Source organism: Neospora caninum, chromosome XII (genome assembly GCF_000208865.1).
Source record: "Neospora caninum Liverpool complete genome, chromosome XII".
Taxonomy (NCBI): domain Eukaryota; phylum Apicomplexa; class Conoidasida; order Eucoccidiorida; family Sarcocystidae; genus Neospora; species Neospora caninum.
The window spans coordinates 911,870-935,543 of record NC_018398.1 but is presented as its reverse complement, the minus strand read 5'-3'; the positions used below and the strand labels follow the sequence as shown (position 1 = coordinate 935,543).

Genomic DNA, 23,674 nt, shown 5'->3' with positions numbered 1-23,674 from the left:
GGGGACAGAAAGGCCACGGACGATCTTTCTCAGCTGACAGACGAAGCGCGAGAGACATCCCTCTCACTTCGACTCTTTCTTCGTGCCTCTCCCTTCGTTGAGTCGCCGGCAGCTAGCATCGGAAGCATAGCCTTCTTCTTCTTCTTCTTCTTTTCTCGCGCTCTCACTGGCGTTTCCCATTCCCGTTGTTTTCCTCGCCAGCTCCCGTCCCATGCGTGTGAATTTCCCATTCGCTATTTCACTCCAGTTGCCTCTTTCCTTCCTTTTGTCCTCCGTCCATGCATGTGTATATGAATATATGGTTCAAGGAGCGCTCTGTGTGCTTCGTCAAGCTTCGTTAGGATTTCCGTGCTCGTTAAATCAGAGAGGGAGTCTGAGTTTTGTCGCTCGTGTGAGCGGCCACAGAGACCGGTGCAATGGCTTCTGAAACACGATCCTGCTTCGTTTCTTCTTCGCGGAACGGAGAAAAGAGAAGAATCTCCGGAGACGAGAAACCCGCGGAGGCCATCGATGTACCAGAGCTTCTCCCGGGGAGCTACACACTTTTGAAAGCGCTGCTGCGGGTAAGGAACAGTTGAGAGCGAGGGAAAAGCGCGTTCTCTTCGCCACCCTCTGTCAGACGCCAAAGAACCGGACTCCTCGCGCACCCCCCACCATGTGTGCACTGTGTGTGCCGTTTTGGGGGATAGGTGCGACCATCCAGAGTTCTACCTTCCTCTCCAGTTCCTCTGTGCCCCACTCTCTCCTGCCTCCTCCTCTCCTCGAGCTCCCTCCGCGCGATCTCTGCCTGAACGCAAACGGCTCCACGCTCACCGACTTGTATGCGAACAGGCCACCTGCTCCTGAGACTGCTAGGTTTTCTCACGCCTTTTCCCCGCATTCGTCCGTCTCTCCTGTGAGCTTCTGTGCAGTCTCCGCCGTTGCTCTGTGGTCATAGATGCTCATTCCGAACGGCGCTCCACACCTTCGTTTTCCTTGGTTTTCCCCCGTCTCCACTTGTGGAAACTCCTCTTTTTAATGCAGCGCTCTGTCGCGGATCCCCTCTGGCGCCGCCGAGCTGCAACGAGTCCGCCGGCGGTCTCGAAGCTTCTCGCGTTCGGCGCGTCCCTGCTCCACGTCCTCGCTCGCAGTCAAGAGGAACTTCGGCGAAGACGAAAGCGAGCGGTTCGGGAAAGGACAAGTGAAGCAAGCGAACGCGCGCCTCTTGCGCTCCCCGCTGAGGATGCCAGGCCCTCAGATTCCTGCTCTCAAGCAGAAGTGGAGCCATCCTCGCCGGGAAGAAACGCTGCATGCCCTAGCCTGCATGACCCTTCGACTTTGCACTCCCCTCTCGCGCTCCTCGGCGAGCTGTCGGTCCTTTTCCGCCTTCTGCGAAATCTCTGCGTCGAAGGCCGAGACGCACAAGACGTTATTCTTTCTCTCGGCGGCGCCGAACTGTTTCTCTCCAATTTACACGTGGTAAGAACCCCTGTCTTCTTTTCTGGGCGGAAGGGGACGGTACGGCGTGCATGGGCATGGTCACCTCTCTTGTTTTCTCGAGCTCTTCGAACAGCTTCCCCGCGGCCTGTCTCTGCAGCTCCCGTGCCGGAGTGAGGCGTCGCGTTCCCATGATGAACCGCCCTGCTGGCAAGCAGATGCAAGCAGATACATTCTCCCGAGGGGGTTGCTGCGACAGGACAAAAACGCTAGAGGCGTTCCGACTCGAGTTAAACCGTGGGTGAAAGCTGTCGGAATGGCCGTGCTATGGAGAGTCGGGTTTCGGAACCAAACTATGTTTGGAAGCCTCTTCCTGAACAAGGAGACCGAATCCTTTTTCGACGAGATTTTCGAGATTGCCAGGCGACCGCCTGGACCATACAAACATCACAGCTGCATGCGTACCTCTATCGGTTTACATGCCTATGTGTGCGCATACATCTGCAGTCCCAACACATGCATATATATATATATATATATATATATATATATATATATATATGCCTTTGCATGTTGGTAAGAAGGGGTGGTGACGGAGAACGGTGTACGTTTTCTGTCGCGTTTTATCTCTGCAGCTTATCGAGGCGTTGAGTCACGCCCCTCCCGACTGTCGCTGCTTTACCTCAGAAGGTGGTGGGGAGGAAGCGAGTGCTGCTGTCCGCGCAGACGCCTCGCCGGAGAGGATAAGCGAGCGAGAACAAGGGCGGCGCGGTACACCACGTCCGGGGGATTCTCAGTCACGGCGCCTCCAAGCCAGCCAACTTTCTTCGACACAGACAGGCAGTCAACAATACGGAGCAAATAAGGATGGAGCAGATGTGCAGGCTGGCGGCGTTTGCGTGCATGCAAGGCTGGAGTGTGAAACCGACGGAACAGGGGTGACGGCATCGCTTCTCCAGTTTCTCAGCAATCTGTCCGTTCGAAATGACCGCGCTCGGGTGTTTGTACAGCAGAAAGTTTTGTACGTGCCTCTGCTGCTCTTGGCTCTTGCCTCTCCGTCAGTTGCCCCGGCCTTCATGCTGCTCAATACACTCTTCAAGGGTGAGAGCAGCGAAGAACAGGAGACAGGCAATAAACGTGGCGTCGCCTTGGACGCACAGATGCCAGGAGGCGGCGAGGCTTCGAAAGGCGATGCCGCCGGACAGAACGGACCTTGGGACTGCGAACGCGAAACTGACAAACCTGAAAGCAGGGGGCACACTGATCACCAAGTGGGGTTGCACACGGAGGAGAAACGCTTTTGTTCTGGGCGCGGAGACGACCGGTTTTTCGAGTTCCTCGGGGCTCTCTATATCTTGGCAGCTAACGAGGACGCATCTCACTTAGCGACTGTTCAATCAAATGGGCCTGGTCAAGAACGACAACATGGGGAACTTGACGGTCATCAAACACGGCTGGAGGCGACGAGAGCCCCACTCCAAGGGAACCAGAGGGAGGCGGACGCCAGAACGACGTCGTTGCACGCGCAGAAAGCCGACCAGCACATATCTACGAAACACCTGGAGTGGCCGATGCTGTTTGTGCTTCAGTTATTGAACAGAGAATCCGACGGCCGATTCTTTTTTCGGTTTCTGGAGAGCCTCCAGGCGAACTTCTCTATTGACACCTTGGAACGCTTCGCTGTCCTCCTCCTCGCACCGCCACGGCCGGCGGAGCAGAAGGTTGGCAAGACGGCTGTTGAAAGATGCTTGAATCTTCACAGACCTGAGACGGGAAAAGGGCCGAGCCTCTCTCAACTATCGGCCGAGGACGACCTGCAGAAGCTAGAGACAACGGGGGAAAAGTATGACGAGATTCAAGCCTTCTGCGACCGACCGTGCCGCGCGGTGTACTTACAGAAGGCCGTGAGCAAGAAGCTGTCGGGAGTCGGCCAAAGCGGACTGCTTCAGTTTTTGCTGGTCCTTTTTGACGCTCTCTTGGACGACACAGGAGAAGATGAGTCTACACTCGACAAGCTGAGCGGCGCTGGGGCGAATGGTACTTACTCGCCAAAGCCGATGACACTGCGAATGGTAGGGAGCGGAGAAACCGAATCCACAACATACCCTGCTCTCTGCGTACTTGCTTACCCCGAAAGAAAACAACCGCAGGATTCACTTCCTGACAAAGGCGACGGTACGAAGGAGTGATCTGCCGGTTAGATGAACGAAACTCGCGCTTTGTCCTGTAGCCCTGTACCGAGAGGTGGTGCAGAAGGCGCCTGTCGACATTTTCATACGGGCGGACAGGACTCAACGGCCTCGGGGGCCGCATATAAGAGACACGGCTTTGCTGGGTGTGAGCTCACGCAGCTTCAGTGGACGCTTCTGAGGAGTTCGTATGAGTTAACAGCCGATCTCAGTCAGGCATTCGTGTCTGCCGCATGCACGGAGGTGTGAAATCGTGAGTTTCTCGCGGGGTGCGCGGCTGCCGCAGCTCACTGACAACTCCGCATACACTTGAATGCGTTATCTTCGTCCTATCGAGAGAACTGTCTAGCGAAAAGCCGGTGTGCCGGCACGTTTGTATGGGGGGAATTGTAACAGCGCTGACCGTGGCAGCATATGCTTGGTTCCTGCTGTTTTCGGCGGCTATATTGCCTGCGGATACACCGCGAAGAACTCCGTTTCGAGACAGGCCTCATCAAGTGTGTAGATGGCAGCCGTGTCTGGTCGCTGTGCGCTCGCGTTCGATAGAGTCGCTTGCCCGGCTTCACTTTTTTCTTCGGAATGGGTGCGTTCGCTTCCCTTGTCTTGTTTCTAGAAGTTGAGCGCTAGCGCGGCGTTCTACGCCTTCATGAACGGTCAGATTCGTCGCGCGGTTGAAGCCGGAGAACGCCTGAGAGACTGTGGACGACTGCTAACGGAAAAGTGGGCACAGGACGGGGGAGGACGGGAGACACTTGGCCACGTCAAGACTGAGGATGGGGCACAGCGCGGGAGGCGACCAGACGTCGAACCGGCCCTCGACCAGGGACGCGCTGGCCCGATAGGTGCGTCCAGTTTCCCTCAGTTTTTTTTCCTGTCGTTGCTGCGTCTGATGAATTGCGGGGCGGCTACCGGAGGTGTTCCCCTCCCGTGTCCGCGAGCGTCTGCTGCGTTGTCCGGCAGTTTGCAGTCGGCCTCGACTGTTGCAGCCCACGAACCGAAATGTTGTTCGCAGAGCGCGTGCGCTGGCGTGCACTCGCCGACGCCACGAGAGCATCCTTCCTCATGCGGTGGGCGTGCGAACTGTTGCGACTCCCCAGCAAGCAGGGCGGTCGAAGGGCTGGCCGGCAACAGTCTGGGGAACGGAGACGTTCGGACTGGAGAGACGTTTGCCATCGGACCGCCGTTCGATATTCTGTCGTTTGCGTCGAAAGTGACGCATTCCGTGCACAGTCTAGAAACCCAAAGACGCCGTCCAGGATTCACTGAGTCCAGTGACAGAAATGAGGGAGGCGCGCCGGAGTCTGAAGCACACCCCGCGGGAGTCCACAAACGAGACGGAGAAGGCCTTCTGCCTCCCAAACCTTCCGCGCGCCCCGCGGAGGCCGCCGAGGAGGGGGACGGAGTCACAGTCATCGAAGGTTCTCGCTCGGCGAAAGATCTGTTCAAGTCCGCATCCAGCGTACCTCACTGGGTGCGCGTGGCCGACACGTTCCTCCTGATGGAGAACATTCTTCTGGGAGTCTGTGCTGCGCGGGCAGAGGCTTTGGAGGCGAGGAGACAGGGCGAAAGAAGGGAAAGGGAGTGTGGGGTGACCCGCGCAACTCAGGCGGACTCCCATCAACATCTGGAGAGCGGGAAAAGAACTTCGCACGAGGAGCTCGCTGAAGACCGTGGTGAGATGCAATCGCATGCGGACGACTCTGTCGAGGCGAAGGCTGAAGCGTTGGCCGACGCGATTGTGCTGCTCCTGCGTCTCAGTCAACAGCAGCGCCTTCTCGCGTTCTTGTACTGCTCGGAGAAGAACGGGGCTCGAACGCAGTGTACCGCTTCGAGGGAGGCGGGAGAGGCAAGTGAAACACTGGATGGGTTGCACGCTACCGCGCCAGGCCGGGGACAGCATGCTCCCCGTTCGCAGAACAACTCGTCTACAGCGTATCGAGAGACGTCGGAGCCCGCCGTAGCTGAGGAAGTCGAAGTAAAACCGCAAGAAGGCGACGTGATGATCTGGGGTCTTTTGCAGCGAAGCGTGAAAAGCGGCGTGCTGCTGCGTGCGCTCGCCAATCTTCTGGTCGACTCCCCCCGTACTCAGCAAGTTGCACTGCATGCCCAAGGTAAGGCGACAAACGCACGAGAAGTTTTGTTGCTTCGCATTCGGTTCCTAAAGCTGCCTCTTGAAGTAACTGAGTACGGACACGAGTTTGGATGTTCTCTCGGTGGCCGCATGCCGCTGGTCATTGGCCGGTCGCAGTCCTCAGAGTCTAAGTGCGCACAGGGATGCATATATATATATATATATATATATAGTTTGTTGGCGGTTAGCGGAGGTCAGGCGGCATCCCGATTCGAGGAAGAGGAGAGCCTGATGTCGTTTGGTGAATCCTGAAAGACGCCTTATTGAAAACTGGAGTTCGTTTGGCCTGTGGTGACTGCAGCCCTTCCATTGCTCGCGTCGTTTGTCCACACGAACGAGGAGGATCCCTTTACGAGGGAAGCGGCGGTCTTTGTAAGTTCAAGCCTGTCTCTGGAAACGTCCATGCAAATGACTTCCGAATTTCTTGCTTTCTCCTGGGGCGCAGGCACTTTCAAGCGGCACATAGAAATTATAAAATACCGAACCATTCACCTGTGTCGGCCACGTCGTAGGCGCCTGTTGCCTGTAGCTCTTCAGAAGGCCGCTAGGAATTCTCGATGTGTCCCTAACGAATATCTGTTTTCTTTGAACCACCGGACAGATTCAGGCTGGGTACGAATGTCATATACATTTTCGAGGTGTTGAGAGCCAACGAAGATTCGAAAATGCACGATATCCTTGAGCCGTCGGACGGCATACGTTACAAAAGTCTGAAGCTGGCAAATTTAAAGCCAGGTCACACCAGGACAAGAAATTTTGTGTCAGTATCTATAACCCACGTTAAACCGTAAGGCGAGGGGAAGGAATGGTCTCTGTTACGATTTCTCATTCTTTAGCTGCTACCAAAAATGGGCACGTTGTCGTCGGAACCTTGATTGCGTTACGGTTTCCTTTCCCCGTAGGCGCTGAGGGTTCTGTCCGATGGCCGGAACGGCGAATGCAAACATGGAGTTGGTCCTCGAGCAACCGCGAGTCAGACTTGACAAGCAAACGCCAAATAGCTGGCATTCAGTGAGGGAGAGGAAGGCCACTGCATTCGGAGCGCGGTTGATCATTTCGACGGAAGGAAACGGCGTGGTCTACGTGAAACAGTCGTGGAAGGCATTCACGTGAGGGTGGGGATGGCCTTTGCTTGGGTGGAGGCGAAAAAGTCTTTCGTGTGTGAAGACTCAAAAGGCTTTTTACTCAAAGCAACACGGCTCTTGTGCGTTAGCGCCACGCTAGACCGGCGCGTTCTTTGTGGAGGTTTGCGTTTCGGAGTTCGTGCTCCACGGTGCGGTGAACGAGGTTTAATGGCAAGCCACCGGAAAGGCAACTCAACATGTCCTACCATGAGCCCGCTGCGTCCCTCAGATTTAAGGGAAACGCTTTCACCAAACGGAACGCCGGTACTTCATGTACGGCTGATCTCACACTGCAAGACGCCCGTGCAAGGAATCCGTCGAGTGACGATTTGAGCCTACCGCACTACCCCGCCACTCTGCCTCTGGGTCAACCACCTTTTTTTCGCTCGTGTCGGGTCATTTGGAGCTGCTCGCAGAGTACTTCGGTGCTGCACGAGAGAGAAAATGAAGCACGTTCGTTTAGCGTTTATCGGGGGCAGAAGGATCACCGTTAGTGCGGTTTCGATTAAGTTGTTGCCTGTCGCAGGTAGTGGGGACTAGGTCAAGTATCTTTGCGCTGTGAGGGACCGAGTCGCAGAATACGTTATTTGTACGCTTCAAACGGTTACTAATGGTGCCCGGGTTCTCCTTCCTTCAGGAGTTACATCCTTTTTCTCCTGCCAAGCCGCTTACGGATCTACCTTGTGGCCGGGATGTTTCGGTCTGAACTGTGGCAACTACTGCGCCCAGGACAGGGGAAGATGCCAAAGCATGGCAAGACACGGGAAAATGCGGCAAATAAATTTGTGAGGTGCAAGCACTGATCTCTTGTGAAAACTGTAAGACAAGTTACTTTCGATTCCTCGGAGGAACAGGAAGCCACATGGAGATCCTATTTTCTAGGAAAATTTCTTTCTGAATGTCTGACCGAGCCACCAGATTCGCGTACGCAAACACCACCGTTTCAGCGCTCTCGACATATTTCTCTGACGTCGGAGGGCGTTGCACCACGCGAAGCACAGAAAATGACAGTAGCCTCCGATGCCGGGACTGCAAGGCATGCGGGTCACCTGCCTCAGAAATTTCAACAGAGCCTGCAGTCACGTTGTCAAGTGATTTTTTAGACCTGTGCCCGTCGCCGAGCGAGTGGTACTCGTAGCGCTCATGTCCGGGGTGGAGCGGCTCCAAATTAACCCAAACCGGAAAATACGCGCTTGCCAGGAGACATGGAAGAGCCTGCGCCTTCTTTCGAATGATCCAGCAAAAATGGCAAGGGTGCGTGAAACCTGTATGCGTGGCAAGATTAACACTTGATTGCCGGCATAAAACAAGTTGCAGATTTGAGGGTCCCTTGTTGTCGTATTGGACTCGCATTGTCTACGGACACACTTGCCGCAAGTTGGACCTATCCTCGAGCGACAGCGCCGCAGCCCAAGTTTTTCGTTTCGCTCTCACGTAGAAAGCCAGAAAAAGGTGACCCACCCAGCCATGCCTGGGTCCGGTGAGCGTTTCCGAGTTTACGGCTCGCGCGGCGCGGCAAAAAGCCGTGGACACCGTTGCGGAAACTTGACCCTCTGCTCGTCGCGAAAAATTCTGGCTTTCTGACTTGCGGTGAGACGGTGTCGCGGCGACCGCCGGATCCCTCGCCTTTGAGAGCCGCTCGGTTCATCGACTCATCATCTCTTGCTCCTCTCCGTAGCATAGAGTGTAGCCAGTCGTCGCTTTGGCAGCGCTCTCTGGCGTGTCCCATTTCCTCTGGATGCTTCCACTCTCGTTTGTCCATTTTCCTCGCTCAAAAGTTTTGCCGCGTCATTTTCTGCAACCTCGCGCAGGCGGTTCTGCGAGCAGAGGTCTCTGTGCTTGTGAAAAAAGGCGTACGTAGGTATCTGCGAGGTTCCTTGCGCAAGGGCGCTGGACGCCGTTCGCTCTTGTCACTGTCGCCTAGCGCGTCGCCAAACACGTCGACTGTGGCGGGCGCGACTCGGCGCCCGGCCGCCTAGCAACTGGCGGGGCGCGTTGGTGGACTGAGCGATGTGGCGCTGTCAGACGGACAGTAAGGAGCGCCTTTGTGCGAGAGAGCAGGCACGGAATTTCTCGCGGAGAAAAGGCGTGGGTGCACCCCCCATCTAAGCAGGCCCCTCGCTTCCCTTCACGCGGCCATTTTTTATCTTTTTTCAGCTAGCTCATGCTTCCCCTGGCCATTTGACGCTGCCTCTCTCGACTCCGCGGGTTGCTTGTCTGTACGGAACTGGTGCCGCTCTGCGCCTCGTGGGGAAATCGGCGTTCCCGGATTTCTGGCCCGATTTCTTGCTGTGACCTGGGAAGGGACGCCGCGTTCGAAAAACAGTGGGAATCAGGAAATTCGCGAAGAAGATCCGCGATTTTCCCCGGCAAACAAAGAGGCGGGGCCACAGGGGTCGCCACGAAAGGTCTGCGATGTGTAAATTTGGGCCGCTGTGTTGCGTCATAGGTGTTCGTACAGCTGAGAGCGCGGCGCCATTCTGCGGAAAGCGCAGAAATCTCTGTGCTGTGCGCAAGACCACATTTTCGCCAGTTATTTCGGCGTCTATTCTTTTTTCGCGTCTCTGCTGGTAACCGCCGAGTCTGCGTGTGCGTCGCGGACCCCCCCTGTCACCCCGGGCCGCTCGCCAGCGCGACACGCCAGCGCCTTGACCCCCTCTGGTCAGGGAAGACGACACAGTACTGGTAGTGCCGGGCGCGAGAAAAGGGGCTGCATTTGTCCTTTCAGCGTAATCCTTGGGACACCCTCCCTCGCCTCCCCGCTCCCCAGGACCGCGGTGTGCAATTCTTTTCCTTTTTTTGCTCTGCTCCAGAGAAAACTGTTTTCTTGTCCCACGCCTGCGACACGAGGCGAAACTAGTTCCTTGTCTGCCACGCAGCATTCGTCTTTTCTCCCAACGAGGAGAAACCACGGGCGTGTCAGTGCCGTGGGATCGGTCACATGGCATGTGCCGCTTCCCGGACGTCCCCAGGGCGCCGTGTATATGGTCGCCGATCACGTATGTGCGCGTGGTGTGGCGCCGGTGAGCCGTCGCGTGTCACTGTTCTCTCGCCCGCCCTGCCGAGAAAGTATGCTATTCCACGGCCCAGGTGTGTTGTATAGCCGGGCTCCTTTGCAAATACGCACCTGGGAGGACTGTATCTGCGCTTCGCCTTGATCGCTCCAAAGAACTCTCGACTTTCTCCGGTGCCGGGTGACGTGCTCAACGTCCTCCGACGGGCGACCATTGCGAGGAGAGGCAGTTCCCTTGAAAAACCACCTTCCGTTTTTCCCCGGCACTTGCCGACCCAGCAATCAAACGCGCCACAGTGTCTGGCTAAGGGATCGCCGTCTCAAAAGCGTTGACAGGGTTGACCGCTGGGAAAACTGTTTCCTCCCGTTGAACAACTCGTAGTTTTGTCAACAGTAATTAGAGCGTTTCGGTCAGATAGCGACACAAGACCTGTGCAGCTTTCGACTTAACCAGGGGTGGGGGGCCAGCGTTTGAAGAGTTTTTTCGTATTTCTTTTGAGCCGCGTCGCTTTGGCTTCCTTTCTGAGGGAGATCTCTGGAAACTGCCAAGAGACATTACGTGCAAACACGCAAGTCGTTTCTGCTCCGTTCATCGTCCTAGTCGCTGTTTGATGTTCTGGCACCCTTTCTGAACCCGTTTTAGATACGGTCGTACAGTTTTCACGCGACATAGCGCACCGCACCCGTCGATCTCGTTTTTTGTTCCTGTTCTCGATCAGCTGTCGTGTCATTCATAGTTCAAACGTCGAAGCGAGTCCATTTCGCGCATGTACATCGAATCGATCACGCCTCCTTCCGGGAACGGACGGCGTTTGAGAATTAGTTAGCTCGCCGTGTGCTGCACGTAGAATCTGCTCGCTCGCCCGCCCCCAGGCGTTTATATCGGGGACGCTCCCCAACAGTGTCCTGTCTTCATCCCCCTTTTTTTGTTTCCTGCTTTGCGTGTCTCACAGCGGACCGTGTATAGACACTTCGTTGCCTGTTAGTTTCCGGGCGGTTTGCCGTGTGCCTCCGCCGTGCCGGCCTCCCGTTGCCGCTTCCCCCTCGACTCGGCTTTTCGACTCTGACGTGTGTGAAGTTCCAGTTTGGAAAATATTCTTAAAGAGGGACGCCGGCTTTCCGCCAAAGCTCTACGCACGACTTTCTGCAGAGCGGTGCGTGCGACGGCCATTCCCTTCGTCGTGGGGCTCCTGCCTGGCTGCGTGCAGTCACGCGTTTGTGTCTAGAGTGTCTGTCCAGGTGACGGGTGGGTTCGGGCGTAGTCCCTTCTCGCTGTGTTGCCCTCTCCCCATGGTGCTTTCTCTTCTCGGGCGCGGCCATCACCATGGACCCTGGAAAGGATTCGAAGGACAGCGCTGGGCGCGTTACGCCAGCAGAGAGTGGTAAGGACGCGGGACCAGGCGAACCTGCAGGGGTGGTCGACGACAAAGGCAGCGGCGACGCCTGTGATTTCGACGGTCCGACGTCGTCGAAAGAGTCTCAGGACGCATCGCAGAGCCAGGAAAACGGCGGAGCCTCCAGGGATTCCCGGAGCTGCTCACCCTCTCGCGATGAAACGCAGCCAAGCGGGGAGGGCGGAGACTCCGGCGCCAGCTGGGGCAAGTCTGCCGGACAGGAACGACCGACTCACAAGAGGCGACTAGAGCACGCCTCCGATGAGGATACGGGGGTGGCGAGCTCCTGCGGCGACGAGGAAAGGATGGACGGTGTCTCTCGGAAGAAGGCTGCGTATTCTTGCCGTTCGGACTCGCCTTTGCGTTTACGTGAGCGGCGCACGGCGTCCGACAGTTCAGAAGAGGAAATGGCGAGAACGGCAAGTGGGGACGCAGTCGGTTCTTCCCTTCCCGGAAGATCCTCTCGGCCCCTAAATGCTGCGGATCTTTTAGCTGTGTCATCGAGCAGTCGCTTGCCAGCGCTGCTCTCCAGAGAAAGAACAGACGACAAGGATTTCATCAGGGACGCGCATGCGCTGTCGCCAGCAGACAGCCGTGGGGAGTCTTTCGGGATGGCCTCTTTTTCTTCTTCGCATCCACCGGCTCAATCGGACTACCACCGCGCAAAGCAGTTGTGGAATCTGGAGAAGGCCTTCGACGCCTTCTGGGCGGAACAGAAAATGAATGGTCGCCGCCAGGGATGCAGTGTGCCGTATGCAGGCCGTAGTCATCCTGCAGGTGCCTGTACAACAGAGCGCAGCGATGCGGCCTGTTCGTCCCCCCCAGACCTCTCGCGAGCAGAACTGGAGGAACTGTGTCGCCAGCACGGCGTGTCTCCTCGTGAGCTTGGGCGCATCTTGGGGGGGATGCGAAGCATCTCGGGGAAGTCGCCAGAAGACTTGAAAGCTGCCTCCTGGACGCGCCAGCGTTTCCCGCCGTCTGCCTTCGCACCTCCGAACCTGTCACCGACTGAAGTTGGGGTGTATCTCCAGCAACGAGCAGCCCTCGATCACCACAAGAGACTGCGGGAGCGGTGGGGACTCGACGCTGGACCCGTAGGGTCTCAGGTGTTTGGCGAGAATGGCGAGAGACACGAGCGTCTGACACAGGCAGAGGATTTTCTTAGCTCGCAGCGAGACGCTGCAGGAAGGGAGGCGTACCAGCTGTGGTACAGGAGCCGAGGCGCCAGAGACTTCAGAGACGACCTTCGCACCGGTTTAGCGGCCCGGGAAGCCTCATCTTCGCGACGTGGCGACTACGCTGCATCCTCTCGTTATTCGCTGCCCGCCCACCGGACGGCCTGGCCGTCGGCTGACTCCAAGCAGGCCAGCGGATCTCCACCCTCGAAACTCAATTCCTCGCTTCCGGGTCTCTGGAATGTGCCACACAAGCCCCAACCGTACACGTACGCAGACGTGCAAGAAGCGATGGAGGGTCCGGAAGGTGTCTTGCGTGTCTCGAGGCCGCACAAGGAGTTGCAAAGTGAAGAGGCGGAGGATGAGGACGGCCGGGCGTTTGCGTCGCTTCCGAAAGGTGCAGAAACTCTCTTCTGGTCGAGAGGCAGGGGCCTCTATTTCCTGCGCCAGCTGGAGAGAAAGAGGGGCGGGGAAGACGACCTCGTAGGCGAGGCTGGCTTCTGGGTCGCCGCCAGCGAGGAGGAATCCGGAGGCTTCATCGTAAGCGTTTCTGCCCACACGTTGACTGGGGGAAGACACAAAAAAGCACGCGCAGAAGGGAGGGCTCGGTATCTGCAGACTTTCCACAAGGTGTCTCGACGGTTACACACTTCTTTACGAAACAGATAAAAATCCCCAGCGCGACTGTGCACATCCGGTCGCGAGCAGGAACGGGCATCTGCGGCTCGGTCACGTGGCAGACACCTGCCTGCTCTCAGAGATGTGCGCACACCTTCGTGGTTTTCGTAGTGCATAGCTGATGTCGACAGCTACCTTCCGTGCCCCGTCCCGCGGTGTACCTGTTGCAGATCCACCGGAAGTTTAGCGTCGCCAAGTTCGGATTCGAACACGCAAAAATGCTCGCCCTTCGCTGGTACAACGAGCGCCAGGAGGCTCGGCGTGGACAACAGGGACTTGCCATCAGCGACCAAGCAAAACCGGAGGGAATGCCAAGTGACCGGGCCATGTCGCGCGAAGGCAATGTGGACGCCTCTCGATTTAGGTGGGTGCCGACCCCTGGAGTGTATGTACATCGGAATGGTCAGGTCCTTCGCCTGCGGGTGTGTTGCAACCGATCCCTGGATGGATCGTTCACAGGGGAAAGTGAGGCTTCGACTTTGTTTGCCCGACGTTTTCTGTCTTCTCTCAGTTTCTGCTTCTTCCCGATCTTCCTGCGTTTGCGTCTCTTCGGATACGAACAATTGCTACCTTGTGGGAGCTCTGTGTTGTTTGTTCCAAGCGTGCCTTATACCCATATACTTTTGTATATTGTGTGAACGTCTTCGAGCACGTCTCGTTTTTGCTTAAGACTGCATGATGTGTTCCGCCATCCCTCGAAACGCAGTAGACTGGCATCCTCCACCTTCCGGCTTTTCCCCTTTTCCCTATTCCCTCGCCTTAACCGATTCCTGTTGAGGAACTTTACGCATCTGCGTTTTGCATGCTGTGCTTACCCTGACAGGTCGTCGCTCTCTGGAGAGCCGAGCGACAAGCCGCATGCAGAAGACCGGAAAAGGATCCCCGGCTCACTGGCAACGGAGAATCCGCGTCAAAAGTCGCGAATCATGGACACCTCCTGTCCGGTTCCAGGCGTGCGCTATGATTCTCGAGATCGCGCTTGGCTAGCCACTTGGCATGATGGTAATGGACCTTTCCTTTCTCTCTCTGCCTATTTTCGTATCAATATCTTGTCGAGTTTGTGTCCCCGCGTTCGACTCCTACTGGGCAGTCATCTGGGGTATTGTCGCGTGTCCTTCTGTGTGCTCGAGCTCCGTGCAGAGTCGATGTGCATAGGTGTATGCACTGCATCGTAGTTTTTCGCCCTTATCGGCAGGCTCCGTGCTTCCCTCTTTCACTGTATACATGGATTTGTGCAGGGAGCATAGTACACGTATGTACAGTGGTGTGAAGATGCGTTTTCTGCTGCTCATGCGCGTGCAGGGGTTCGCCAGTACAAGCGGTGCTTCAGCATCAAAAAGTACGGTTTCGCGAAAGCGAAGGAGTGTGCGATTCGCATGAAGATGAGTTTGAACGCACAGACCGGTGGGTCACCGTCTGGTGCTCGATCTTCCGGCGCGTTCTCCGCTCCGTTTCGTGGCGCTGCGCAGGAGCCTGCTCGCGACACTTTTTCTGTCCCGGCCGACTGGGCCAGGGCGCGTTCCGCAGGTTCTATGGGCGCCTTCTCGTCCACCGTTTCAGAAGACCGCGAGGCCAACTTTGCACGCGACGAGGAACTTGCCAGCAGACGCAGTTCGCTGTCGGACTGTTTGTCGCTTCTGCGAAGTGTGCGCGGCGAGAGTCGGTCAGTTGTGGGCCCCGCCCACGAGGAAGAGCGTAGAGAGGAGAGCGGGAAGACGCAGGCATACCGCGGTCTTGTCGAGAGCTTGCTTGCGAACCTGTCGCCAGGCAGTGACGGCGGTCGCGGATCTCCTCCGTCCGGGAACCTCAGCGCATGCAAACGGTTTCAGGATCTTCACTCGAGACAGCCGCATAGCGTACACCCCAGCAGCTCGGCCGCGCCGGTGTCTATACACCCCGCGCCAACGCAGGACGCGGGGACATCGCTGGACCGCGCGGGAGGTCGTGGAGGCGACGGAGTCCCAGGCTTTCTCGCAGCTTCCACGGCGTCGCGACGAGGCGGTAGGGAAGCCGAGAGAGGCGAAAAGAGCGCGTTTGAATCGAGTCCCAACCCGTACTCAGAAGCTAGGAACGAGCGGCGCGGGCCTTCCCCCGCGTGTCGGGGTTTAGCGGCGTTGAGTGCGGACCTCGCCAGTCCGCATGTCGCCGAAGAAGTCGAGGAGTTTCTGCGCTCCCTGTCGACTCACGCGCGGCAGGCGCTGCTGGAGTCGCTCCGTCGCGGGAGTTTTGGCGAAGATGGAGAGCGCCTGGCCCTCTGGTCGGATGCCTGCAAGGTCTTCGCCGCGCGTAGTCCCGAGTCTGCCTTCGAGGGGCGCGACGAACGGAGACAGGACGCGAAGGCAAGAGACGACGCGTCCGATGCCGAAGAGAAACCCTTTCGCGAACGGGCTGCTGGCTTCGAGGAAACAACGCGCGTGAACGAGGCGGCTCGGTCGAGTGTCGCTGCGTTCGCCTGGGGCAGAAACGGTCGAGAGATCCGGGAGACGGCCAGGAGCGAGGGTCCGAGAGGCAAAGAGCACTTCTGGAACTCCCCGTCGTCCTGCGAAACGCCAGCGTGGGAGCAGGAGAGCGGCGAGACACCCAAAGCAGGAGCTCTGACGCTCGAGGGTGGCCCAGCGCCCGTGGCGGGGCTTGGCGAGAAAGCTGGCGGCGAGGAACCCGAGAGGAGATTCGACGCTGACGAGGCTCTGGACAGAGACGACGAGCTCGCAACTCCCGACGTACACGCCTTCACGCACCTCACAAGCAGAGAATGGGAACTGCTCGACTACCTGGAGACCCTCGATTTCGAGGCCGTCGACCTGGACGCAGTCATGCCGCTCATCAATCAGGTTCCAAAGGTTAGAGGTAAGCCGAACAAACACAAGGCGCGAACACTCAGGGGCTTAAAGGCCTAACGCTTCGTGGGATTCTACTCTTTCAGCGCTAGTCGCAGGCTGGCGGGTCTCTGGCGGGGGTCGTGCCCAGCTAGCTGTCTCCGTCCTTGCGCGTCTGTCCCCAGTTCACACATTGTCCCTGCAACCAGGCCAAAAATGTTCGTACGCCTTCCAAATATCTACCTACAGATGTTCATGCTTATGCGTATGACAGCTTTCTTCGTGCGTGAGTTCTCAAAGCATCTTTTCGGACTGCTCGTGCGCACGCAGAAAACCTCATGCAAATCGCATGCACGCACATCTACGTCTGTCTACGTGGCTGCTTTTGTGGAATGTCAATCGGTTTCCTGCGCCAGGCGTTTGTTTTGATCGGAAAGGACTGTACTGGATCAGTCAGTGGCATTCGCAACAGAAGAAACATCGCGAGTGGTTTGGCGTCAAGCGCCTTGGGTTCCGCAAGGCGTGGGCACTCGCCGTGTGCGTCCGTCGCGATGCCGAGAAGGTTGAAGACGAACCCATCGACTACCCGCGAATTCCGGTGAGTTTCCGACTTGCTTGGATCCCAGGAGGCCTCTCTGTGTGCCTATTCACCTCTGGATGAGGCTTTCCCCTGTGGACTCTTTTCGCCGTCGGCGTCGGAGTGTCTCTTCCGTTGTTTCTCCTCCCCTCTCCGACGCGTTCTCTCTGTGCCTTCCTGCCATCATCGGTCGTCTGACCGTCTTGCCTTTCTCCCTCGTTTTCACGAGTTTGGCCTCGCCACGAACTTGTAGAGAACGCGCGTTTCTAGCGTCCGCCAGCTCTCGCCACACAGAAAGCCACAGAAGGCAGGTTACGGTCAGGCGCAGGCGCACGCGTTTTGCGTGCTCTCGCGTTTGTTCAGGACTACGAGGAGGTCTTGGGTGTGACGTACGCGCGCTGTGCATCTGGTCGGTACTGGGTTGCGCACTACGCGCGACCGGCCTTGTCTCCACCCTCGCCCTCTGCCTGCCTGGGATTCGTCGGCCGGAAACTGTTTCCGGTGTCGGAGTCGAGTTTCGAGGAGGCGCGCCGCCAAGCCGTGGCGCTGGTCTCGGCCTTTCCGCTGCCGCGCGCGTTCTTCTTCGACCCTGAGCGCCGCACAGCGCTCGCGTTCGAGTCCACGCGGGCGGGAGAAGGACAGCAGGCGAGCGAGAAGGGGACTGTGTCGAAACGACGTCTCTTCAATGTCTTCACGTGGCTGAACGGCGGGGCCTCGTGGACAAACGTCCGGCGCTGGGCGCACTCGAAACGCATGCAGCTGGCGGAGGACGAGTGGCCGCAGCAGTGTGTCGGCGTGGCGAGCGCGGGGAAGTTGACGGACAACTGCGGAGACCCAGAGAAAGAACGCGCGGAGCCCGAGCGAATCTCAGGAAGCGACGACGTCAAGGGAGAAAGCCGAAACACGGGGCGACCAGGCTGGTAGGTTGGGAAAGGAAGATAACGGACGAGGCGCGCAGAGCGATGTGTCTCTGGGCGCGGTCGAACGGCTTCGGGCTCAGTTGTGGGCATCGCTCCGCCTTCTGAGGCAGAGAGCGCTCTCCAGCGGGAACGCAAAGGTGCACGGCGGTGTCGTCGCATGTCATCGTGTCTAAGTGTGCCCATTTAGCCCTCAGCACGCAGTGCGTTTCGTGTGTGTATATCGGCTTCATGCGTACGCGGCCTCCACATGTGTAGGGATCCCAGGGGTGTACCCCACTTTGTTCGGCGGGTGCCTAGGTTTCGACCGTGCTCTCAGCTGCGTGTTATCTCTGGAGGGTGCTGCTCCGTTCCGAGCAGTCGGTTGCGGCTGTTCGCCGTGGACTCTTGTTGTTTGCCGCGCCTTCAGGCCGGGTGCGCGCGTCTCGCGTGGTCGACAGCCGTTCCGCTCGCGCCTGTCTGTCTGGTTTCCACAGGCTGGTGTCTTTGAGCGCCTCTCCGGCGACTGGCGAGACGGTGTCTTCGTCGTCGTATCTCGGGTCTCAAAAGCCGTCTCCCCTCATTCACGCCGAGCACGCGTTGACAAGGCGTGACGTTCTGGAAGAGCGCGAGACGGCGAGTCCGCCGGAAAGTGCGTGGTTCTGCGCGAAAGGCGACGAGATGGGCCAATCTGTGTCGCGGGCCGTGGACGCCTCGAGGGGAGGAAAGGCGAAAGAAGAGGAAGAGCCGGGCATGGAGGGCGAGAGCCGGCAGGCGACCCTCGGGGCGGTTACACCGCATGGAAGCGGTCTCGGCGTGGGGGCTTCTGCATGCGACGAAGAAGGCATGGATGAGGCGCAGTCTCCGCTGGATATCGACTCCATCGTGGCTGACGCCTACGAGAGCTTCTCGGATGAAGACGCGGAAGGCGAAGGCGACGGCGCGAAAGCGAAGCGGATTCGCTTGCCGAAAATCGGCGGCGTCTACTACAAGCGTGACGGAAACTACAAAGCCTGGGCGGCTAGCTGGCATATCCAAGGCAAACGCACGCGGCGCTACTTCACTGTCAAAAAACACGGATTCAGGTGAGAGAGACAGGTGGACGGAACGAGCGGGGATTGAGAGCCGTGGAGAGGGTGGGCAGAACGGCCCACGATGTGTGGAGGTAGGCGAAAAGGAAAAGGGAAAAGGCGAGGACGTGCGCCGGACGGGTCACTGCGTTGCATCCGCGAACCCCGCGCGGGGACAGAAGAGAACACGAGGAGAGCACAGGGAGTGGTGGAGTGCGCGGTGACCGCCGAGTTCGAGTCGTGGCCCGAGTTCTTTTACTGGGTGTGCGAAAGTTCCATCACACCACCTGGTTTCGGTACACTGTCTCTCCCAAACTCTATATACGTGGCCATGCAGAGCGGTCTTCGGTGCACGAGGCCGTCTTGGTCAACGCGTTTCGTCTGCTTTGTGTTTAGAAACGCGTACCTGAAAGCTGTTCGCGCACGTCGCGAGGCGGAGCGCCACGAGGGAATCAGCGTCAAGCACCGCCACCACGCGCTCGTTCCTGGGCAACCAGGCAGTCTGCTGGGCACAAAAGCAGCGATGGCCGAGGAAGCCATGGGTTCTCTGACGGGCGACGACAGCCGGATGCCCCGCGCCTCTGCGTCTCAAGCAACCGCTGCGTTCGCAGGTGACCGTGGGCCACGGGACAGGGCTCCAGGCCTGGATCGCGCGAAGGCCGACGAGGAAGTCGAGAGGGGACTGACACTGGGAGCGAGTGAAGCGTTACGCGGAGAAAAGGCTGCCGACGGCCTCGCGCAGGTGGTGCGGCGAGACTGTGCAGTAGGCGGCGGTGTGGTTTTTTCGGGAAGTGAAAAGTTCGTGGCGCGCGAGGAAGGCGGGCAGCGCGGCGACGCGGCCGAAGCAGCGAGTCGGCAAGCGCGACAGGGATGCAGTGGCGAGGACAGTCGCGGGGCGCCGTCGCGAATTCCAGAGCGGGAAGTCCTGCTCTCCTCCAGTGAGGTGTCTGTACACCTCACGCCGCTGGAACGGGTTGCCAAAGCAATCGACCTCGATCTCGACGAGTTGACGGACAGAGTTTGGAAAGTCGCGCGCCGGGGCGAGGGTGGCAGCCGGCTCTTCCACAGAAGAACGGTGAGTCTGGAGGAAGACGAACTTACCGGCGACGAAGCGAGCTCGCGGAGCCCAGGCGCCCAATCGAGCAAGGGCCAAGGTGTACCCCCGAATCTCGAGTTTGCCATGGCGAGGGAGACGCTTGACGTCCTGCTGTCCGACTTGTACAGGTAAGCTCGGAAGCTCCACTGCGGCGGTGGTTCCGTCTCTGGCTCGACGATCCGTGCGTCGAAGCCGTCGCGCGGCCTCTACAGGAATGTGTATCAACGCGTGAACGGCGTGCGTTGCTGTGTTTGTTGGTTGGCGCTTATATAAAGGGACGCGCAGCCCGTATGGCGGGGCACCTGTCGCGGCTGGTGCACGGGTGCGCGAAACGTTGGCGAGTTTCTGTTCCCCATTCTTTGAGTGTGGCGCGTTCGCGGTCTGGTTTGTAAACGCCGGCTGTTCAAAGCGTGTGTGGTTCTTCGCGACGTTGTTCACTTCTTCGCGCTCGTCTGCTGCGGTGCGTTGCTTCAGCGTAGTCGTGAAGCTCAGCGGGGCTGGTCGCTGGGCGTCGCTCGCCACGCCTGCCGCGGCTGAGTCAGCGGAGCCGCTCGAGAGCGCGTGGACTCGGCGCGCGCGAGACGCGACGGAACGGCGGCCGCAGTCCGAGCGAGGCCGGGACGCGCGGCCTGGGACCGACGAGATGGCGTATCCCTCGTCGACGGCGCAGATCGACGTCGTTCTGCAGGTGGTGGTCATCAAGCACTACCTGGCGAAGGTGCGGGCGGCGACGCGAGGCGAGCAGATCGCGCCTCTCTTGGCGCTCTTTGAGCCGTGCATCAAGCAGGGGATGATGCCGCACCAGTGCTCGATTCCGCGGCTCCGATGGCTGGTCTGTCAACTGTGTCGCGCGTCGATTCCGTGGCTGGACGAGAGGAACGTCCTCACCGACGCTCTGCTGTACAGACACCTGGAGGAGCTGGAGGCGGAGGACGAGAGTCAGGACGAAATGGATGCGCGCGCAGGCCAGATCATCTTCTCGGCGGGATTTGACGAAGGGCGATCTGGGGACGTGGAGACGCCGAGTGTGTTTACAGCAGGAGAGCCGCGACTCGTCGGGGGCTTCCGGACTGACTCAGGCGACGAGAGTGTTGTGGACAAGGACGAGACGAGCTTGGCGGCTTTGATTTGTTTGCCGAAAAGCTGCGAGTGCGCAGAGAAACAGTCTGCGGACGGAGGAGAGGACCTCGGCAAGGACGGAGCAGCCGCGCTGGTGCGGTGCGAATCCGGGGAGAAGACAGACGCGGAGCCGCAGTCGTTCCCCGCAACAGAGCTGGCGGCCACCAGCGTGAGCGAGTCGGAGGGGAAAGACGGGAGCTCCGATGCGGAACGCCAGGGCGAGACAGAGGAGACGAAGCCAGACTTGCAAGAGTTCGGAAAGCGCCGCGAAGACGAGCGCGTCGCCACGCCGCGCACCTCCTCGGCGACCACGGCCAGTGGAGATACCCCGGAGAAACCCAAGACGCGCGCGGGCGCGGGCGAAGCTTTGAGGCGCGGGAGTGAAAGCGGACCTGGGACGCCGGCTTTTCAGAAGGACGAAGAGGCGGGAAGCTCCGGGATGAAGAATGTGAAGGGCGAAGCCCTAGGGCCAGGCGGAACGAAGCAGACCGGCGAGCGACGCGGCCAGAGCTTCCCGTCGAGCGGCGGGGATGTGCGTCGCTCGGGAACTGAAGAGACGCCGGAAAAAACAGTCAAGTGCGAACCAGAACCTTCAGAAGGCTGCAGCCGCCGCTCCTCCCGCTGCGGCACGCCTCGAGTGACAGCGGCTGCCTCGTGCCCGACCGTGGAGAGCGACGTGCCGGCCTAGAGTCCAGTCTGCATGCGAGGGTTAACCGGGTGCTCTCGCAGCGCCCGCGGAGATGTGCACGGTCTCAACAACAACGCACCTGGAGACGGGGTCGACGCTTGGCAGACGTATAGGTGGACGCGCGTGTCGGCAGCCGCGAGCGACACACACGCGAAGCGGGGTGTCGGAGAGAGCGGCCGTTTTTGCGGCGGGGACCCGCGACAGGGCGCGCGGCAGGGGAAACAGAAGCCAGGAAAAGGAAACCTGGAGAGGAACGGGCGCAGCTTGCGGGTACTTCGTGGATTGGGCGTGCACGTTTCGCGAGCGGGCGTTAAGCGCCGTTATGAAGCGTCGCCTCTCTCCGGCGGTCGATGCAACGCAAATCTCGTCGAGCCTTCTCTCTTTGGTGGGAAGGTGGAGCCGCACTGTGTGGAGGGGACAAAGTAGGGTGAAACGAGAGAGGCGTGGGCGTGCTCGAGTACGCCGGAGGAAACAACGCACGCCAGGGAAGAAGAGAGGTAGGCGCTGCGTGCCCGCGGCCCAGTCGCGGTCCAGCAGTGTGCCAGTGGAGAAGGAATCGCCGTTTGTCAACTCTCACGTCTCTCGACGCGACGAACGGGTCTTTTTTCAAGGTGCCTTCTCCGTCAAAGGTTTTATGTAGTGCCTGTACATATCCATCACCGCCCACAGGGAGAGAGCGTCTCCTGTCTGCCATGGGGATCGCTTCTTAGTTCGTCCGTGCATGCGTGAATGTGTGTATCTACCTCAGTCCGATGCAAAAACTCTTTAAAATGTCGCCGTTACGGAACTTGGTGGGCCGCGAACTGTGTGCAGTGGCGTTCGGGGGGAGTGCGTGTGCGTGTGTGTGATTGTTCCTTTTCTCTTTGTGGAGTCTCGCGTCTCTTCGTTCTCCGAAATAAACGAAGCGACTGTTTCTGTGCGTGCCTGTGAGCAACAGCGCATTCGGCGCCGACCGCCGCGCGCTTCCGTTCTCTGTGTACACCGCGGGGGACGTGCCGGCGGTTTCTGCCTCTCTTCGAGTTTGGCACCGAAACAAAGTGCCAAGAAAAACAGGGAAAGTGTGTGTGTGTGTGACAGGTCCGACCCCCGGCCACATGTGTATCGCGGGCCAAGATGTGTATAGGGAACGGCGCGTTGTTGTATGTAGAAACGTCTGTGAGATTTCAGTGTTTTTTCGTGCGAGGCCGCGTTCGCGCGCGTGTGTGCTGTTCGCGAACAAGGTTTTTATACATCGCGTCGCTACCTCGGGAGAAACTGTGTCAAACGATTGGCGAACGCGTCGGGAGAGCTCGAGGCGCGCAGCGCCAGCGGTGGGGGGGGGGGGGGGGGGGGGGGGCGCCCTTCCCCCTTTGTTTTGGGCCCAACAAAAAAAAAAAAATCCTTTTTCAGGTTTCTTTTTCAATTTTTTCCGGGCAAGGTCAAAGGACCCACCTTTGAAAAGGAAAGGGGCGTTTCCCGGGCAAATTTTCCTTTGGGAAATTGTTTCAAACATTGCAAAAAACACTTCGCTTTTCCCCAACCCCGAGGCATTCCCTTGCCAGGAATTTTACATTGGGGGGTTTTAAAAACCCGGCTTCCCGGGTTTTTTCTTGCCCAACCTTTTTTTTTTTCCTCATTTCCCCCCCAAATTAAATTCAAAGGGAATTTGACCACCCCCCATTTTTCGGGGGGAAACCGGGTGTTCCCCTAACCAACCCCGTTACCGAAGGCTTTTATTGTAATTTGCGTGCAACCCCGGGTTGCAGAAAATTTTGGTGCCGGGTTGCAAACGGAAAAACGTTTCCTTTTCGGTTTCCAAAAACTCTTTTGGCCAAAAAGGTCCCAAATTTCCCGGGGTTTTCCACAGGCCCCCCCGGGGAAAACAAATTTTCTTTTTGAGGAAGCAAATCCCCAAACCCTTTTTTAACAATTCCCCAAAAAATGATTTTCCCAAAGTTCACCCGTTTTGGGGGCTTTTCTCTCAAATTTGCCCCCCCATTTGAGCGCAAAAACCTTTCACCACAAAAGGGTTAAAAAACCCGCTTTTTCCAAACCCAAATTGGGATTCCCTTGCCCGGCCTTCTCTGGGGTATCTTTTGTTTTTTTCACCCCCAAAAAAAAAAAACCTGGGTTTTTTTCTTTTTTAAAAAAAAAACTCCTTAATTTCCCAAACCAATTCCCTTTTTTTAACCACCGTTTAAATGCTTTCTTTAAAAAGGGTTTTACCGCCCCACTCGGGAAGTAAACTTTTAGGGTTTTCCAACCTTTCCAACCAATTTTTGTATTTTCCCTTTGGGGACAAACTTAATTTTT

General features: G+C 58.1%; 2 protein-coding genes across 2 annotated transcripts; both read left to right on the top strand.

The window, feature by feature from the left end:
* Positions 1-416: 416 nt before the first annotated feature.
* Positions 417-6,611, top strand: NCLIV_061430 (conserved hypothetical protein; the record flags this gene model as incomplete). The annotated part of the gene is made up of 7 exons (XM_003885695.1): positions 417-563; positions 1,024-1,458; positions 2,052-3,488; positions 4,219-4,447; positions 4,703-5,716; positions 6,038-6,108; positions 6,573-6,611. 7 exons carry the CDS (start codon positions 417-419, stop codon positions 6,609-6,611), a joined length of 3,372 nt encoding a protein of 1,123 aa, XP_003885744.1.
* Positions 6,612-11,197: 4,586 nt separating this feature from the next.
* Positions 11,198-21,382, top strand: NCLIV_061420 (uncharacterized protein; the record flags this gene model as incomplete). Its single annotated transcript, XM_003885694.1, has 9 exons — positions 11,198-12,982; positions 13,291-13,484; positions 13,944-14,122; positions 14,423-15,967; positions 16,353-16,534; positions 16,877-17,433; positions 17,907-18,494; positions 18,876-19,703; positions 20,050-21,382. The coding sequence occupies 9 exons, from the start codon at positions 11,198-11,200 to the stop codon at positions 21,380-21,382; spliced, it is 7,191 nt and encodes a 2,396-aa protein (XP_003885743.1).
* Positions 21,383-23,674: the final 2,292 nt, after the last annotated feature.